The 16,750-nt window shown below is 38.4% G+C and overlaps 3 protein-coding genes across 5 annotated transcripts; 1 reads left to right on the top strand and 2 right to left on the bottom strand.

Moving 5' to 3' along the window:
• Positions 1–1,083: 1,083 nt before the first annotated feature.
• On the bottom strand, positions 1,084–8,026 carry LOC146555634 (uncharacterized). Of its 3 annotated transcripts, XM_085252675.1 has the most exons (13): positions 7,939–7,962; positions 6,448–6,470; positions 6,310–6,349; positions 5,522–5,651; positions 4,820–4,964; positions 4,619–4,739; positions 4,457–4,535; positions 4,158–4,269; positions 3,549–3,654; positions 3,342–3,423; positions 3,053–3,116; positions 1,796–1,904; positions 1,084–1,695 (listed from the first exon to the last, which is right to left on the bottom strand). In XM_085252675.1, the coding sequence occupies exons 1-13, from the start codon at positions 7,949–7,951 to the stop codon at positions 1,634–1,636; spliced, it is 1,086 nt and encodes a 361-aa protein (XP_085108801.1). In that variant the 5' UTR covers positions 7,952–7,962; the 3' UTR covers positions 1,084–1,633. The 3 variants fall into 3 exon arrangements, with proteins under 3 accessions (XP_085108801.1, XP_085108802.1, XP_085108803.1); XM_085252676.1 differs by lacking the exon at positions 6,448–6,470 and having other exon boundaries at positions 7,939–8,026; XM_085252677.1 differs by lacking the exons at positions 6,310–6,349; positions 6,448–6,470 and having other exon boundaries at positions 7,939–7,960.
• Positions 8,027–8,635: 609 nt separating this feature from the next.
• On the bottom strand, positions 8,636–14,053 carry LOC146555635 (uncharacterized). Its single transcript, XM_085252812.1, has 9 exons — positions 13,966–14,053; positions 11,421–11,726; positions 10,633–10,777; positions 10,419–10,551; positions 10,210–10,330; positions 10,025–10,103; positions 9,805–9,907; positions 9,573–9,693; positions 8,636–9,394 (listed from the first exon to the last, which is right to left on the bottom strand). Exons 1-9 carry the CDS (start codon positions 13,979–13,981, stop codon positions 9,333–9,335), a joined length of 1,086 nt encoding a protein of 361 aa, XP_085108938.1. The 5' UTR covers positions 13,982–14,053; the 3' UTR covers positions 8,636–9,332.
• Positions 14,054–14,517: 464 nt separating this feature from the next.
• Positions 14,518–16,645, top strand: LOC146555636 (uncharacterized). Its single transcript, XM_085252232.1, has 4 exons — positions 14,518–14,714; positions 15,319–15,412; positions 15,610–15,697; positions 15,798–16,645. The coding sequence occupies exons 1-4, from the start codon at positions 14,642–14,644 to the stop codon at positions 16,521–16,523; spliced, it is 981 nt and encodes a 326-aa protein (XP_085108358.1). The 5' UTR covers positions 14,518–14,641; the 3' UTR covers positions 16,524–16,645.
• Positions 16,646–16,750: the final 105 nt, after the last annotated feature.

The raw sequence follows: 16,750 nt of genomic DNA on the forward strand, positions 1-16,750 counted from the left end.
TAGATGTATTCTTTTTGTCAACATAAGTTTACAGATGAACAGAAATCATTTGTTTCATTTACACAGCAACAGCCTTCTGCAGATGCTTTATATTCTAACATTGCAATACACTACAACAGGGGTCTCAAACTTAAGCTGTGGGCCACTGTTGGCACTGTCATCTCATCGGAGGGCCACTCTAAAAGAAACACACAAGAAAACACCCACAAATATTTCCAAAAGAGTGTTTTTTTTTTTTAAATTTCAAGTATTGTATAAGACAAAACTGCAAACGTGAATGCAGTTTTTCCCCGCAAATCCTCTCTAACAAAAAAAGTAACTTCAAGATCTATATACGGGCTGTAAGTAGGGGTGGCCGCAAGTTTCACACCCCTGCACTATCATTTACATAATTTATATTAGGATATATTATTACTACGCTAATGCACAAAGGCTGTATTCTATGTTGGTTTTCTGGTCTTTCCTGCTTCCTTAAATTGATATGTTCCTGCAAATATGTAAACAGCTAATGAGCCATCCCTATAAACACCAAAAACAAATATGGAATATAAAATATTTGAGGAAAAGTTATTACAGAATGCTATGTGACATAAGCATTTTTGTAATGACCTTTGTCACGCTGATTCCTCAGATGATGATTGTTGCTAACAGTTTGAATGTGTTATCTTTTATTACACTACCTTTTTTTGTATAAAACGCTACTAATGGGAGTCTTAATTGTTCAACTGAATCTTTGTGTTCTGTTAATTTCCCTATTTTTTTCCATGCAAGATTAAAAATGTCTTCAAGTAGACGTTTGTTATACTTAGATCAACATGTGGGATGCATCCTAGCAGAAGCTCAAAGGAGAAACTGAAAGCTTATTCTTCCACAAGATTATTTGTATACAGCTGCTGTCCTGCATGTGTAATACGGCTTTGTTTTATGTGTCACAGTGCTGGTCTCTTAGGTTGAAGATCTGTACATATACACATCTGTACACCATATATGGTGGTTATTTCTTTGATGACTTTAAAACACGAATTTAGATTTTGGAATGTAAATGTAAGGAACCTCAATTAAGGAAAGTAAACACAAGCAAAGTGCACTGATTAAAAGGCACTTTTAATAAATTCTTAAAAACATGCATGCTAAGGACAAAGGATAAAAAGGGAAAACTTTTAAAAATTCCAGTCATTACAACAACTTGTGAATATTTGAAGATTTACTAAAGCATGTTGCATTTTATGAAACCATAGTTAAGTTAACAAAAGGCTTAAAGTAAACTGAATTTTTTTTTTCCTCCCACTGATTTCTTTGTAAACGATTCCACTTATTTAAATATGGAATAATCTGCTAAAACCAGCCCTAAACCCAGAAATGTGGAAAACTGATAAAGGAAATACATTTTACTGCTTAACACTAAATGTAGTGTCATCTTAAATGTGGAAAAATAAAATTTATAACGCTTGCATTAAAAACAACATGTCTTCAGAGGGGACAAAGTAAATGTCTATCAGTTGTGTTAAGTTAAAGGCAGGAGGAAGGCAGGAGGCAGTTTCTGACAGGAGAGCCAACCTGAGGTGGGCAGTGACACAACTGGTAGGATCATCATTAAGTTGACCCCCGACCTACAAATCTGTTGTCCGCTCAGTCACTGATTAAGTCTTCTCACCGTTCTGGTTGTGCCCGTGCTCAGGTTTCTCTGAGTCATGGCTATAAAAGACAAAAAGTGCATTTATTCACAACTTCAATTATACAAATCTTTGAATATGGCTTTTAACTTTAAAGGTTTCTGATTATGTTTGCTGCTTACCTGAGAAGCTTAACTCATAGCTGAAGTTCCTGGTGGAAAATGTCATAGTTCCTGATGGGTTTAGTTTGTACTGGAACTCAATCTCCTGACTGGATGTGCTGCATATTCCCTGAATAACACAGAGCAACAACACATCAGAGAAAACACAGTCAGGCAATGTTGTTAAATTCTGGTTAGGTCACCCAATACTTTGCTCAAATTACCATAATTCCATGTTAAAGTATGTAAACTGTGCGAGGGATTGTTTGTGTTTCAGTTTGGAATTAACCCCAAAACCTACAACATCTCAACAGAAATATTATAGATGAATAACCATAATTATATTATATTATATTATATTATACATATATACAGTCAGACAACTTGGGAGGGGGAGGCAGCAGAGATGGAGTGCTGACCTCAGCTGAAGATATTGTGGGGTAGTGGAAGGAGTAGTTTGAAATTTTCCTGAATCCCACTGTTGGCCTTTTGTAAAGTAACAAGACTATGGGGACCAGGATGAGAACTCACTATGGTTCATGCCACTGGGGCTCTGCTCACTGAGGCACATGAAGCTTCTAAGGGACGAGGCCCCAGGTTTCTCAAAAAGCTCGGGATGTTATGGAGCTCTCTTGGTTGACACACTTCCCAATTCCTTACTGGCAGACTGGAGTGGTAGTTTCCCTCTACCCGAAAAAGACACCAAGGAATTTTAAGGTATGTGGGAATTTGCCCAGCAACTCTAGATGTGTTTTGTGGATCTAAAAAGGGCATTTTTGACAGTGCTTTAGGAGTATAGAGTATTGTGGTACAACCACAATGAGAGCTTGGTTCATATTGCCCACACTAACACAATCTCATTCCCAGAGGAAGCTTGACCGTGCCAGAGCTGTCCTTAGTCATTGATTCTGTTTTTCATGAACAGAATTTCTGGGCACAGCCAATAGTTCAGTGGTCACAGGTTCTTATCTCTTCATTTATTTGCAGATGACATGGTTTCATTGGGTTGATAAAACCATGACTTCCAGCTCGTACCGAGATGGTTTGTAGCAGAGTGTGAAGTAGCCGGAATGATAATTAGCATCTCCAACTTCAAGGCCATGACTTTCAGGCAGAGGAGGAGGCGAGGAGTGGTAGGTCTGAGCATCTGTCCCCATGACCCAGACCTGGCAGAAGATTGATGGACGGCTGGACAGATTGATGGAATGCACTAAATGTACTCTATAGGATTTTCTAGAGCACCGTCTACACATGAATAAAAAGAAAGTTGTGGCTTACTTTGGAATAATCTTTCCATGATCCATCCATATCTAGGAACTGCCATTGTGCCTGAGGGCCTGAACTAAAAAAACAAAAAAACAAAAGATTTGAAATTCATTCATTCACAGCATATACATCTTTATGTGCATATCTGGTGTGTTTGAGGCAAAACAATCTTAACATTAGTCAATCTTTTAGTGTTAACATCAGTAAATGTCCTCAAAATATAATATTTAACCTAATTCATGTTATTAATTAGCACAAAATAAGAGATGTGGTCACTGTGTGGCCAAATGTTTCTCCTTACCTGATGTTCTGCTGAACACCATATATAGGAGTCCTTCTAACTGATCTTCTTGTCCCTAAATTGTTGTTGACTTGGTACATACCTATGATAAATTAATGAAGATAATGTCTCAGTGGCCATATGATTTGCTTAAAAAAAAAAAAGAAAAAAAAAAAAGCATGAATTGTTCGGCTTAACAGAAGAGCAGTTCTGAAGTGTGTACAATACCTGAAAAGTCCAGTGTGTATGAATATCTGTTAATCTTGAAGTTCAGTGTGCCCTGTTTGTTCAGCTGGTACTGTCTCTCAATAGCAGCGCTGTCAAATGAACATATCTGCACACAGCACATATAGAAAGCAGTTATTGGTGCTACAAGCTACTGGGGTGTACTTAGTTTTTCAAGAGGACTCCATAGAATCCTGTGGAAACTTTTCCTTTCCTTTAATGAGAGGTCAGAGGTCAGATGTGACATGATACTTGAAATCTTACAGCCCTTTCTATATGTTGACAGTACACTTGTAAGAATCATAGGTTCAGAGTTACAAGGCTTTCTGTCAATTTTCGACCAATAAATCATTAATCTGACCTTGAAGAGCTCTTTCGATGTAATCCAAATTTTTATGGATTGCTAACATGACCCCACTCTACACTCCTACAAAGTTTTATCAGAATTCATTAAAACTTCTCAAGCTGTTTACAGACATCCGTACACGTGCCATGCAAGCATAACCTCCTTTGCCGAGGTAAGGGCAGTTCTTGATGTATCTTTGATGCTACTATGCAGCTTAGTGCAAGTCTTTAAAATTTTTCCATGCAGTTTTTGGATGACCTACTTACATGTGCTTGGTATTCTGTCCATTGCTCTCTGACTCCCATGAATTCCCACCTGTAGCCCACAGAACCGGTCTGCGAGGAGGAAGCTGCAGGCAAGTCTGAGGTCAAGCCAACTCTGCAGAGACAAGAAGTGATTATCATTCATGTTCTTTTCCCGTGACATCCGTTAGCCTTCTTCAGAGAAACTTTTTATTTATTCTCTGGGGAGTTTTGATACTTTTCTTACTGACATCTCTGTAGACTAAGTTTGCTCAGTGTACAAAGACTGTCTAAACTACAGGAATAAAAGAAAAAAGTCTTACGCTCCAGTGTTGGAGGATAATTTTGGACGCCTGCGCAGCTTCCTTTGTAAGCCTGTGATGAGGTTTCTCTGCGTCATGGCTACAAAGTGAAATGAAAACACATTTCCATAGCTGTATAAAAGAGCAAGCTCACAATAATATATCACTATAAACACCACATACTGGAGAAATCGATCAAGTAGGGTGTACGGCCCACTGTAAATCTGAAGGTTCCCTGAGGGTTCGTGGTGAACTGCTGTTCAACTTGTCTACTGCTGACTGATGATGACATGGTGTTGGAACCCTGAAGAGGAAGATGACAAGGAATACTCAAAGAAAACCTTCAAGTGAATTTAAGGAGTTAATTCCTGCAATTTTCCTCACCTGTGTTCCATATTCACACCACAGCTGGTCATCTCTGAAGTACCAGCCTATGTCTTCCGCCTGCCCCCGAGGAAGGAAGCTTAGTCTCTGCACCTTTATACCTGGATTATTAGCCTGTAACGTATCAAAATCTATGAACACCACCCTGTGGAAACATAAAAGATTAAAATGAAAAGTATACTTCTCTGAATGTGCTCCTTTTAAAAAAAGATTATTGATGCAATAATTTATTTTCCATTGTCCTGACACAAAATCTGTATCTGTATCAATACTTATTGTTGATAAAATAATATTTTTTCTATAGACAGGACCTCTGTGGTCAAACGTTTATATTTAACATGATGGCCTTGCATGGCGTGAGGAGGGGTTCAAAAGTGGCTTGCATATGTGCAGGCTAAAGCTAAAGAATGCATAGAAGAACTGATGTCTTCCAGTGATGTTAGGTGATGTTGTGTTTGATCAGCTGATCCATTTCATTTTATGGCTCAACTTGACTGAACCCTTTTTCTTGTAAGTGTACAGGATTTACAGGACTGTTCTACCTACAGTAAAAAGTTAATTTATAATAGCCCAAAAACTGAGTTTCGGTTTACCTTTGTAAAATTTCAAATGGCATCTGACACATTTCCATTTCCCTTCCCTGACCAACTCTCACTTCGTTAAAGTTGCTGATACTATCAGATATAATCACAACATACTGACCCATGGCTTGTATTGATACTGATTCCCTTGGCTCCTGGTTGGCAGTAGTGGGTCTCAATCACATGGTCATTTTCAATTTTCAGCCACTGATGGCCAACTGACAGCTGCCACTCATAATACTTCCCATTGACTGTTGAAATAAAGATATGTTAGACAGAATGCAGTGATCTCATAAACCAATATCTTACTCACAATACATCAAGTGTTTAAAAAGAGAATATGTACTGTTTTAAGAGCAATATTAGCTTATTTTGAATTTGAAGACACCAACACATTTCAAACATTTCAAATGAGGGCAACAAAAGGAAAATTAAGTAGTACTAAAAAGAAAAAAAACTGCTGGAGGAACATTTTGCAGTTAATTCGTTTAAATGGCAACATGTCAGTGACATGAATCTAGAGAAATCAAGTCTGAAATCAGTGTGGGATGCTAAGATGATTCTTAGGCTGAGGCAAAGTGGAGAACTGTTATGTGATCGAACTAGTCAAAATTTAAAATTCTTTCTAGAAAACATCAGCCTAAAAAACAAATGGACGGTCTGGGTTGTTATCAGCACTCAGCTCGTTGTTTACAGACTGTTGTTAAAGGAAGAGGAGATGCCACCCAGCGGGGAGCATGGCCTTATCCCAACTTTTGAGATGTATTAGTGCCATTAAATTCAAAACTAGACATTTTTTGTTCTTAAAATGCTACATGTTCTCATTTTACTGTCTTCTGTGTTCTAAACTATGGCCTTATAATGATAGAGGCAGTATAGCAGGAAGTTAAACTGTCACGTCAAACAGACCTGGGGTGTTCTGGGGAATCTGCTCCTCCTCATTATTGTCCTGGAAGCAATTAATAGAAATGATGCCATGAACACAAGCTCGCCTGTTTTTTTTTCCAGACCCTGTCAAACCCCTCCACATAGCACACACACACTTACCCTCATCTCATAATAAAAATCCACTGTGACAGAATGAAAGCAGAAAAAACACAATCAGTCAGTCTTAAAAAGCCACTTCCAGATTAAAACTTGAAAAAAATAGTTTCGTTAAATCGCTGTATTTACTTGCGATCGAGGACCGAAGCCGGCGGATAGTTTCACTGAAACGATGGCTTACACTTTCGTTTCTGGGCTTCAGCTAATGCAATTTAGCGCGTACCGGTACATAGGTGGAGCTAAAGTACCGATAATGACGCTCCCCTAAGGCTGTCTCTGGAGAGTGTACACTACAGCTGATTCCAGTGCTTTGGTTTCTTTTCACAGCGACAAAAATTAAAGCACAGTGAAGCCATCAGATGACTGTAGAGTTGCTCTTTCATGGTATTAAAGGAACAGTTCACCGCAAAATTACCCTTTTGTACTTCCCTGTGGCCTACAATGTTATGAGGAAGAGTAGACAACGCTGATATTTGGTGTGAACAAAACTACCTGCAACTTAATGTGGCAAAGTTTAAGGAACAGGAACTTTAAAATATTCCTATTGCTTTACAAAGTTAAGACATGAGAAAGTTACATGTTACCAAAAAGGCTCTGCACTGGTTGTTGAAATTCAGAAGGACTGAGTTCTTTGACTCTTTCATATTGTGATGCTGTTTAATTAACATGACTGTTATGAAACAGCGCCTCTCCATCCAGTTGCTATTTACCTTGCTAATCAATTAACTGTGCATGAGACTTCGTTGTTTCCCTTCCTTACTCTGTCAGCCCACTGCTGCCCATCTCTTCTCTCACTAACACCTACCTGTAAACAACACCCCACCCTCTGAGTTTTGCCCCCTCCCTTATTTTGTCAATGGCTTAGAGTTGTCTTACCTTCACAGACAAAATCTGTAAGTGTGTCTTAATTATGTGTGAGTGCCGTCATATGTAACATTCCCCATTTATATGTCACACCCCCCCGCTGTCAGTTCCCAAAGGCTGATTCTGTTCATCTGGACTTTGCGTTTTCAGTGGGTGAAACGTTTCGTCATGCATCGGAGCGACTTCTTCAGTCTCAGCTGACTGCAGGTTTCCCCAACCTTATAAATTGGTACATTTGCACAATGACTGAAACTAGCACCATTGAAGGGACAATGGGCTGTGAGGTCAGTTCCTATTCTGTACACTTATATAGGTGTTCTGTTAAAAGTTATTCATAAATTATGACGAAAGTTACTCATTTACCACTCGTCTCTTGATCATATCGATAATTAATCTCTTGTTTTGTTTTTGTACAGTTGGCCATAATGCTTTAATTTAGACACTGCTGGTGTAACTTTGCTTGACATACTATCCCGAGTGTGTTTGTGGTAGCATTAGTTACATCCATTACATCCATGCATATGTTTTTAAAGCAAATACTACTAACCATCAGGTCATTTGAATTTTCTTCTATTCACAGGTAAATTTCTAATAAATTATGTTTGGTTACGTTGCTTTGGTTATACTTACCATTTTTGTCCATTTGTTGAGGTTCTGTATGTGTGGGAGGGGCCACCCCAGTACTTCCTACTTATATAGCGTCATGATGTCATTGATTGCATAACAGGGTGCAACCAAATGCAGGGTTTTTCATTGTGTATAGCATTGTTTATTTTCCTTAAAGTAACATTTTGAGTTGTATTGTATGCAGTGTTTTACTTTTCAAACCATTTAGCTGTGTAAATGAGTTTGTCAGTTAGATGCATAATCTTATTCCTGTTTTTTGTTTAGATCATATTGTTTGGTCTAACCTATTTTTCAGTGGTAGAGAGTAATGAGATTCAGGTGTATGTAAAGTCCTGTATAAAGCAAGTGAGGTTTTGCCTACCGGGGTGTTTTTAAAAATGGTATAATGGAGATGTCAGAAATAAAGTACAATTAAAAGAAATTGATGCTGATGCTGTCTACTTATCACCTTCCTCGCCACTTGGTCTACACTACCCCAAAGAAATATTTATATTCATTTACATTTCTGACTAATTTAGTGTTGACTCAACATGAATCCAAATTTTATTATAATTAGAAAATAAGACATTTCTAGTTCCCATCAAACTCTTAAGCCACGATCGCCCTCTGTAAATGTAAATGTAAGCAAGCTGTTGAAAAAATATTTGTTTAGAACTGGTCATTGAGGTTCTGGTGTCCTACTTGCATATACAAAAGGGGAAAGTCTTGGTGTGTTGTGACTTTCAAACATTTTTTATTGCATTTAGAGAATACCAAAGATGCAGTAGTCTGTTCTCCCAAATCAGTGAAACCCGTTTCTGGTGCATTTGTGCAAAGCCAAATAAACCACAAAAAGCAAAAACTGTGGCACAATGCAAAGAGGCACGGAGACTTTTCAAGGCAGTTTGTGTGTTAAAAGCATAAAAAGATCTCAAAGGTAATGTGCAAAAAGACCTCGAACTAATATTGCACAGTTACATCTCATTTTTCTACATTAAAAAAAAGGCAAATGTATCATATCCCATGCATTCAAAGTGTTTGTTATACACTTCCTTTTGTTTAATTATTGGCTATAAGAACAAATTTTCCCCTCCATCCCCATATGGAAGTGTGGAAAAAAATGCTTACTGTGACCTGAGTTGATAAGATGAATAATTTAAACAACCATGATGCTAAAAGGCAAGTTGGTAGAATGCATTATTGGAGTGGAAGATTGTCAGGCAGCATTTAAAAGTGTCCTTGTAAACTTCACCCATGACAAGGCCTGCAATGAGGTAAATTCTGAAATTCAACAATAAAAAGGATGTGTTAACCATCCAAAAATAAATCTCATATAAATCTCAAGTTAGAGGAACGTGGCAGCATCGTGGTTACGTTGCTGCACAGTCTTCTGGAGGTCAGGAAATCATCTTGATGGCTCACACCAGCACACGTCTCACCCTGCGTGTGTGATTGGTCCTGACGTTGGTCTGGATCATTGCTGTGGAAAATCATAAACAAATCAACAAAAGTCTAATGTTAAATAAATGTTACATCACTTTTTCATATTGGAACAGGTAGATATGGATAGTCAGTTGTTTATTAAAATGCCTCTAAGAGCCAACAATTAATTATTATTTCGAGTTTTTTACTACAGGATTAAAATATAAAAACTCAACCTCCAAAGTCAAGATTGTAGGATTGTCCTGCCACTGTGAAGGGCATGGTGCCTTTGTTGTTTTGTTGGTACTTGCTCTCAATGTCATCACTGGTTACTGAGCAGTCAGTGGAAGTCCTTTTCTGTTAAGACAAAATCCACAGACAAACTGTGATGATTTATGTCAATGCAATAACTCAGAAATTGTACTTTGAATAATCCTAAAAATAACATCCACTGCACAGATGACATACCCTGTGTTTGAACTTGTGCCATTTTCCACTGTCGCCTTCAAATTCCCACTGTGGCTTAGTGCCCAAGCTAAGATTCTGGAAACCTGAGGATGCTAGAGCAACTCTGCGACAACAAAATCAAAAATATTTCATAAAACAGAAAACTATGTTAAATTCTCTCATCTTATCTTCTTGACAATTTTTAACTGAACAAAAATCCTTGAGGAAAATTAACACTCACCCCCTGACTGCTTGTGGTTGCCGGTACGTAGGTCGACGGGTGACTTTCCTCTTCCTGTTTTTACTCACCTGTTGCATTTCTAAGCAAACAAACAGAAATAAGGAATAGGCTAATGACTGTTAAGAAAAAGCTGGAATTTAGCTGGAAGGGTGTTACAAATTTACAGATTAGTGAATTCACTTCACCTTTAAATTTGAGCTCCAAAGTTTCACCATTGACGTTAAAAGTAAAGGAGCTCGTTGGATTTCTCTGAAACTTTTCCTCTATGTCGGAGCTCTTCACAGGAGTGGAGACGCCCTTTGAATCCTGTCCGCGAGGGAGAGAAGAATCATTACCAAACAGACAAAGGAGAACAATTTCCATTAACTTAAGCAAAGATCTAGTTGCTATCTACCTTGGCTCCATACTTGATCCAACGACGACCCAACATGCAGTACCAAATCCACTCAGTGTTACCGTCATCCAGGCGTCTCACTCTCAATTTCTTCCCAAGAACTTTCATCCTTTTAAAGTCTATGCTCACCGCCCTGTAGAGAGAGGAAAGTTGAAGCATGTAGTGACTACAGTGTGCCTGGAAATAAAAAGTTCTTCATAAACTCATTGCTTACCCGTATGATGTGTTGTATATTTTGATGCTTTTGGTGTGGGGCAGCGAATACTGGGCCTCAAGGATGTGATCATTTTCAACATCTTTCCAGCCTCTTCCGTTATTGAGCTGCCACTGGTAGCGTCGGCCATCAGTAAGCCTCTGGTCTGGTTAGAAAAACAAAACAAAAAGACATTATATATTACATTGTAATTGGTGACTTATTACTGGACATTAAAGCTGCTCTAATATGGCTCGAACATGTAAATATATGTATAAGGTAAAATGTGGCTCTTGCAGCTATTTGTTAGGAACTAGCTGATATTGTTGGAGACCAAAGTGTTAACTGTCAGCTAGATGGCCTCACACTGGACTGTAAAATACTTTGATAAACAGAGGAGTTCATGGTCGATTCAGGGGCTGCAAGGCGCCCAAGGTCTCGTGGCGGTAAAACAAGAACAAATTATCAGCCCTCCACCACAGGAGAAGAAGTTCTCCTGAAAAACGCCCATACTATTCAGTTTTTTTCTAATTCTGCTTTCGTGAAATTTAACATTTAACATGCTTACTGAGAACTGTAGAGGCCTGCAAGCCTGAAATGTAGCTGTTTGGTTTCTTTGAGCATTGCACAGTTTGACATTGTGGGAAATTTAGTGGAACATCCTGTCCTGGGAAGACTAAAAACTGTCTTGAATGTTTTTCACTTGTGAATAATCTTTCTCACTTAAATTAAAAAAAAAAAAGAAAAAAAGAAAAAACGTCTTGTGGCGATAAAACAAACAACTGAAAACCCCAAAAGCAAATACTCACCATGATTAGATGATGACCGATCCGGAGTCCTGCCGCTTGCACTGGAGGGCACACCTTGACTTACAGTGTGGTTTAGTCTACATTTGGAGCCGTAACGACAGTTTCCTTTAAGAGCGTACTTGCAAACGTGTAGGTAAGCACACCTTTCTCCGTCCCTACAGTTTCCTTTGTTGTAAAACTTGCAGGGTAAAACATCTTCCTCATTGTCTTCCTCATCGTCTTCCTCATTGTCTTCCTCATCTGATGGTTCAGCGCTGTCTGACTCATTGCTGACATCAGAACCATAAGTGCTTTCATCGTCAGCCTCTGGACAAAACAACAACAAAAAATGCATGATATGCTTTCATATTTTGTTCCTTCGATATACAGCTAAATTCTTTATTTACTAAAGATACATCCCTGAATATATAAAGCAATATGAACAAATACAGGTACATATTTTTGGGCAACTTTGCTACAAGAATGGAAAAGCATAACAAAACATACAGTTCACTGTGGAACTCGACCTGCATTGAGGCCTGAATTCAACTACAGAGGGTAACTCTGAGCCAGACTCTGAAGGCACAGAAACAACATCTGATCTCACTAATGCTCAGGGCTTTGTGGTAGACCTTTCTTGTCAGAGCTGAGGATGTTAAAGTACATATGATACTAAGCAAAAGTCTTGAGTTACCCCTAATTTGTTTAGCTTTTGCTAGTAGAGTGGGGAAATTGTTCCAGAAACTTATTGAAATGTGTGAAAATATGCATGGAAATTGTCAATGTTTGATTTTACCACCTTTATACTTTAACACAGCCTTAACTCTGGTAGGAAGCCTTTTTTTTCCATTTCTTTAAATAGTCTTCAGGAAAAGCTCTCCAGGCTTTTTGAAGGGCATTCACATCTCTTCTTTGGATGTTGGTCAGCCTTTTGTTCCATTTTCTGTCAAGATGATCCCACACTGCTTCAAAAGTGTTGAGGTCCGGGCTCTGGGGATGCTGGTCTATTGTGTGTTTTTCTAGCTTTTACTACACTGAGTGTGTTTGGGCTTTTTGTCATGCTGAGAAACAAACCCAGTGCCAATCAGCTGGTACTGCATGGTGGATTTAAATCTGACTGCACTTTTCTTATGTTCATAATTCAAATTGATGAAACAATTTTGACAAGATCCCTAACACTACTGGCTGACATGCAGCTCCGAAGTATGACAGAGCCTCCGGCATATTTTACAGATTCACAGTTGTATCTCTTTCTTGATCTTTGCACATATTGATGATGATTAGAAACATAGATTTCAAACTTGGATTCATCACTCTCTAAGACCTGTTGCCACTGATTTTCAGTCCCTGTTGTTATGTAATTTGGCATACCTCAGGCTTTTCTCACTGTTTCCGTTCTTTAAAAATGGCTTCTTCTTCCGCTGAAACCATTTGTGATGAGGCTTCAGCAAACAGCAGATGGATCAACGAATATTTTACCCTTAATATCTTAAGCACATGACATTCATAACTTGAGTTAGGCGCCTTTTGTTTGCTGGAATGACTTAACATCGTTAAGCCAATGTTAAGTGGCTTAACAAACAAAAACAATGGTCAGGTACAAGCCCTGGACTGTAAATGAGTGATAAAGCAGCCAATGTCCAAAGGAAAACCATCAGAAAGTCTAGAGTAGCATTGTTCAATACCGCTTTAACAGCCTGGCTCCTTGGAAGCAAACTATTGAGAAGTGAGGGGTGGCTCAATAATTTTGTACACTACGGTATTTTTTATTTTGAAATAACGTATGACAATATAGTTTCGATATGTTGGTAATAAAGGCAGGCTGAAAACTTGTAAAGCTGCATTCCCTCACTTGTTGTTGAGCTGCTTTGTCCCTTTCACTTTAGAACTATGTTTAGCTATTATTTTTTCACCTGCTCCACCTTTCTATCTAATGTATGTTAATTATTTTATATATATGTATAAAATAACTTTTACAATTCTTCTGGTGCTATTAGAAAAATCTGAAAACAAAGTTTCTGTGCCGGTTTGTATTGCAAATAAATAACTTGTTTATCTGCTGCCCCCTGCTGGCTAGTTAAACATGCTATTAAGAGTTTCACACATGTTAATAATATACGTTTATAAAAACGTATAAATAAAAGAAAAATGCATACTAACTTTAATTAAATTATGTAAATGAGGAATTAAAACATAACTATTAAAGTCCAGCTTTCAGGTTTTATGTAGGCATTCTATGCAATCGAGCTTCACAGTAAATGAAACAGAAAGTAAACGTCTAATTCTATACAATGACAATCAGTGTCTCAGAATAAGAGTTCAAATCTAGACTATTGGTCTTGTTAAAATATTAAATATGCTGCACATTTGCACATTTTAGGCATGTTTGACCTCACAGAAAATCTTTATGGAAACTCTGATAGAATGAGAGCTGTTAAAAATAATTCGCATGTGATTTAAAGGGAAATATAAACAAACAGTAAACAAAATACCACCAGACTTTATAAAATATATGAACAGTAAAATATAGAAATGTTACAAGGAACATAGCGCGAAAGATACTCACGGCAGGAGGAGGCCATTCTGCTTTCTGCAAAACACTTTCGTTTTCCTTTGGAAGAGCCTCTCCCACATCTGATTGCCAAGAGGCTGGCACTATATATACTAGGCTAGAATAATAATGTGATGTTAATAAGGCCTACCCAATGCAACAAAGTTGCCAAAAAAATAGAGTAAACGTGTTAAGCAGCTTTTGAGAATTAGGTTTAATGGGCAGTAGTAAACATGTGTTGGTATTTTCTACACTTTGGGAAGCAGATAACTGATGAGAAACAAACAATAAACAAACACCGTTACAAGGATAAAGATAGGTGCGGAATTAAAATAATATGCAATTCTCCCGTACAATGGAACAGCATCTTTGCTTGTGCAAAATGTTTATCTCTGTATTAAAATCTGCAACATAACATCATAGATTTTTTTTTCCTATGGTGTATTATGAGATACATTTTGTTAACGCTAAACTAAACTAAAATGAAATAAAATGAAATAAAATGAAATAAAAGTGAGCTGACTCTGTCCCTGGAGTCTCCCTGTCTACAGGTGGCGGTAGTACGCTCTTTTCAAACACGAGAGGAAGAATGTAGGGTCCCTCGCAAGGAACCAACAACGGGGGCAAGGAGTCTTTTCCTACAAAGAACGCTCGATAAACGGGCTGACACCAAGTACGAGAAATAGGAAAAATGGAGTACGCAGACCACGAGTACACCAGCAGCACTTGCGATATGCATACGCCCGTGGATTTCACATATAAAAGTAAGGACAAACGACAGAAAGTGATTAAATAAGCTAACTATAGCTTGGAGCTAGCTTGCGCACGTAGGAAGTGAGAAGTACAAGTTATGCTGCCTTCATCGGACACTGAAAAGGGTGTGAATTCCAGAACTCCGACTAATAGAAGAACCAAAATAAAGATGATCTTTAAATACGACTTCGGCACTTTATATTTCTGTTTCTCTTCACCATTGAGTCGAAAGGCTGAAATATTATTGATATGATTTTTGCGTCCTTTCGATTATTTTTCCTCTTTCTGTTAAGTGAATTACATGTCTGTTGACAAGGTTTTTCTTGTAGAAAATCAATAACGCAATCCTGGTAGCAGCCATGTTTTCTTTTTCCAGCGAACGTTTAAAATGACGTAAGTCCAAGTAAAGGCTTACCTTTTCCGATGTACCATGAATGCAGCATTTGTAAAAAAAATAAATAAAAAAAAATAAAAAGTCTGTTTAATAATATTATTAAATATTATTAAATAATAGGTGTATTTAATTAATAAATAGTGATATAGTATTATACATTTTTCACACACTCTCATATATTCATTTGTAACTTATAGAATTTTTCTCTCTGTCGTTTTCAGTGAGCAAAAAAGAAATCGAAGACTTTGTAAAGCTGAGGGTTTCAAATACCTACCTCTTCTCTGGAAAGAGAAATACTTCTATGTGGGCATGGAGGTATGCCAATAATTTCAAGTTCCCAGACACTGAAAAATGCCAACTATATAGATTTCGGAACCAGAAATACTTAAAAAAAATTGTACCTTTATCTTTGCCCCATCTTACTATTACTACCAGTGATAATGGTTCATCGTTGCTTTTGATGTTAGTATAAAATTGTTTTAATCACAAGACGTGGCATATTATATTTTTAGGACCATTTTGAAACATATGGGCTTACACTGTAAGATGACCCATCATCAAGCGTCTAAAAAATGGGAAAACCTGAAGAAGAGATACAAGGTATCCTGCATCTTGTTTGTTTGTTTTCTTTTCACTTGGACAAATAAAGCTTTTTGACAAAGCTTTCTCTTTACTTCCTGCCCTCTTTCTGTCTCCTCAGGAGCTAAAGCATCCCCCAGAAGGGGTGGAAGTGTTTCCTGATGTATGGCCTTATTTCTCCTTGATGGACAATGCAATGGCGGGTCGGCTGGAGGGCAGCGCCCCCATTCTCAAGGCCTTCCCCCACAACAAAGACAATGGGGAGTTCTTGATCAAACCCAAAAAGAAGAAGTTAGCCGCAATGGTGAAGTCTTCTATTGTGGCTGCTCCAACTGAGATTGAATTTCCACTTAATGGGATTGAGGATGGGGAGGTGGTGGTGGAACAGGAGGGACCTCAGGATATAGACTGCATCTTACAAGAGGTGGAGGACGAGAGGAGGACGACGTGCAGTGAGCAACAGGTGGCAGAAAGGGAGAAAGAAGTGATGGAACGGGAGCGTCTGGTGCTGCAGAGGGAGAGAGCAGTGCTGGACAGGGAGATCGCAGTTTTGGATCGAGACCGAGCCGTGCTGGAGAGGGAGAGGGCGGCGCTGGACAGAGAAAAGGCAGTAATGGAGAGGGAGAGGGCGATGCTGGAGAGGGACAGGGATGCCTTGCGCAGGGACCGGCTGGCTCTGGAGCGAGAGAAAGCTAGACTGATGAGCCTTTCCGAAGAAAAAGAAGGGTCTGAGGAAGAGGTTACAGAAGAAAGCAGCAGCAACAGCAGCAATGTGAAAGAATCAGGCGATATGGACAGGAAACAGAGGCTAATTCATTTGTTTGAGAAGCTTATTGAGAATTTTTGAGAAAATCTCAGCTCTAAAATCCTTGCATACACTGGCTTTATCTGCAAAAATTCCCCCCTTTTTTGGCACATTTCTGAGCAGTTCCCAGTTCTCATTTGCCCTCATAAAATTAAAGATCCACATTAATAATTCACCTACTAGTTATCAATAAAAACGTTGAGCCACTCCTAGTTTGGAGAGGTCTTCAAAATGACTTTATTCACTTGTGGTTATTCCATACAGAGCAC

The sequence above is a fragment of the Mchenga conophoros genome, linkage group LG17 (genome assembly GCF_057382185.1).
Source record: "Mchenga conophoros isolate Kocher_MC1m ecotype Shallow Benthic linkage group LG17, M_conophoros_male_GT1.1, whole genome shotgun sequence".
NCBI classification, from domain to species: Eukaryota; Metazoa; Chordata; class Actinopteri; order Cichliformes; family Cichlidae; genus Mchenga; species Mchenga conophoros.

Coding starts and splice junctions, on each gene's coding strand:
- LOC146555634 (XM_085252675.1), bottom strand. Junction 4,965..5,521: donor AGTATCAATACAAGCCATGG/GTCAGTATGTTG, acceptor ATGTTTCCACAG/GGTGGTGTTCATAGATTTTG. Junction 4,536..4,618: donor CTACTTGATCGATTTCTCCA/GTATGTGGTGTT, acceptor TTCACTTTGTAG/CCATGACGCAGAGAAACCTC.
- LOC146555635 (XM_085252812.1), bottom strand. Junction 10,552..10,632: donor ATATACAACACATCATACGG/GTAAGCAATGAG, acceptor CTCTCTCTACAG/GGCGGTGAGCATAGACTTTA. Junction 9,694..9,804: donor GGCACAAGTTCAAACACAGG/GTATGTCATCTG, acceptor TTGTCTTAACAG/AAAAGGACTTCCACTGACTG.
- LOC146555636 (XM_085252232.1), top strand. CDS start 14,642: ATGGAGTACGCAGACCACGAGTACACCAGCAGCACTTGCGATATGCAT. Junction 14,715..15,318: donor CGTGGATTTCACATATAAAA/GTAAGGACAAAC, acceptor TGTCGTTTTCAG/TGAGCAAAAAAGAAATCGAA. Junction 15,413..15,609: donor ACTTCTATGTGGGCATGGAG/GTATGCCAATAA, acceptor TTATATTTTTAG/GACCATTTTGAAACATATGG.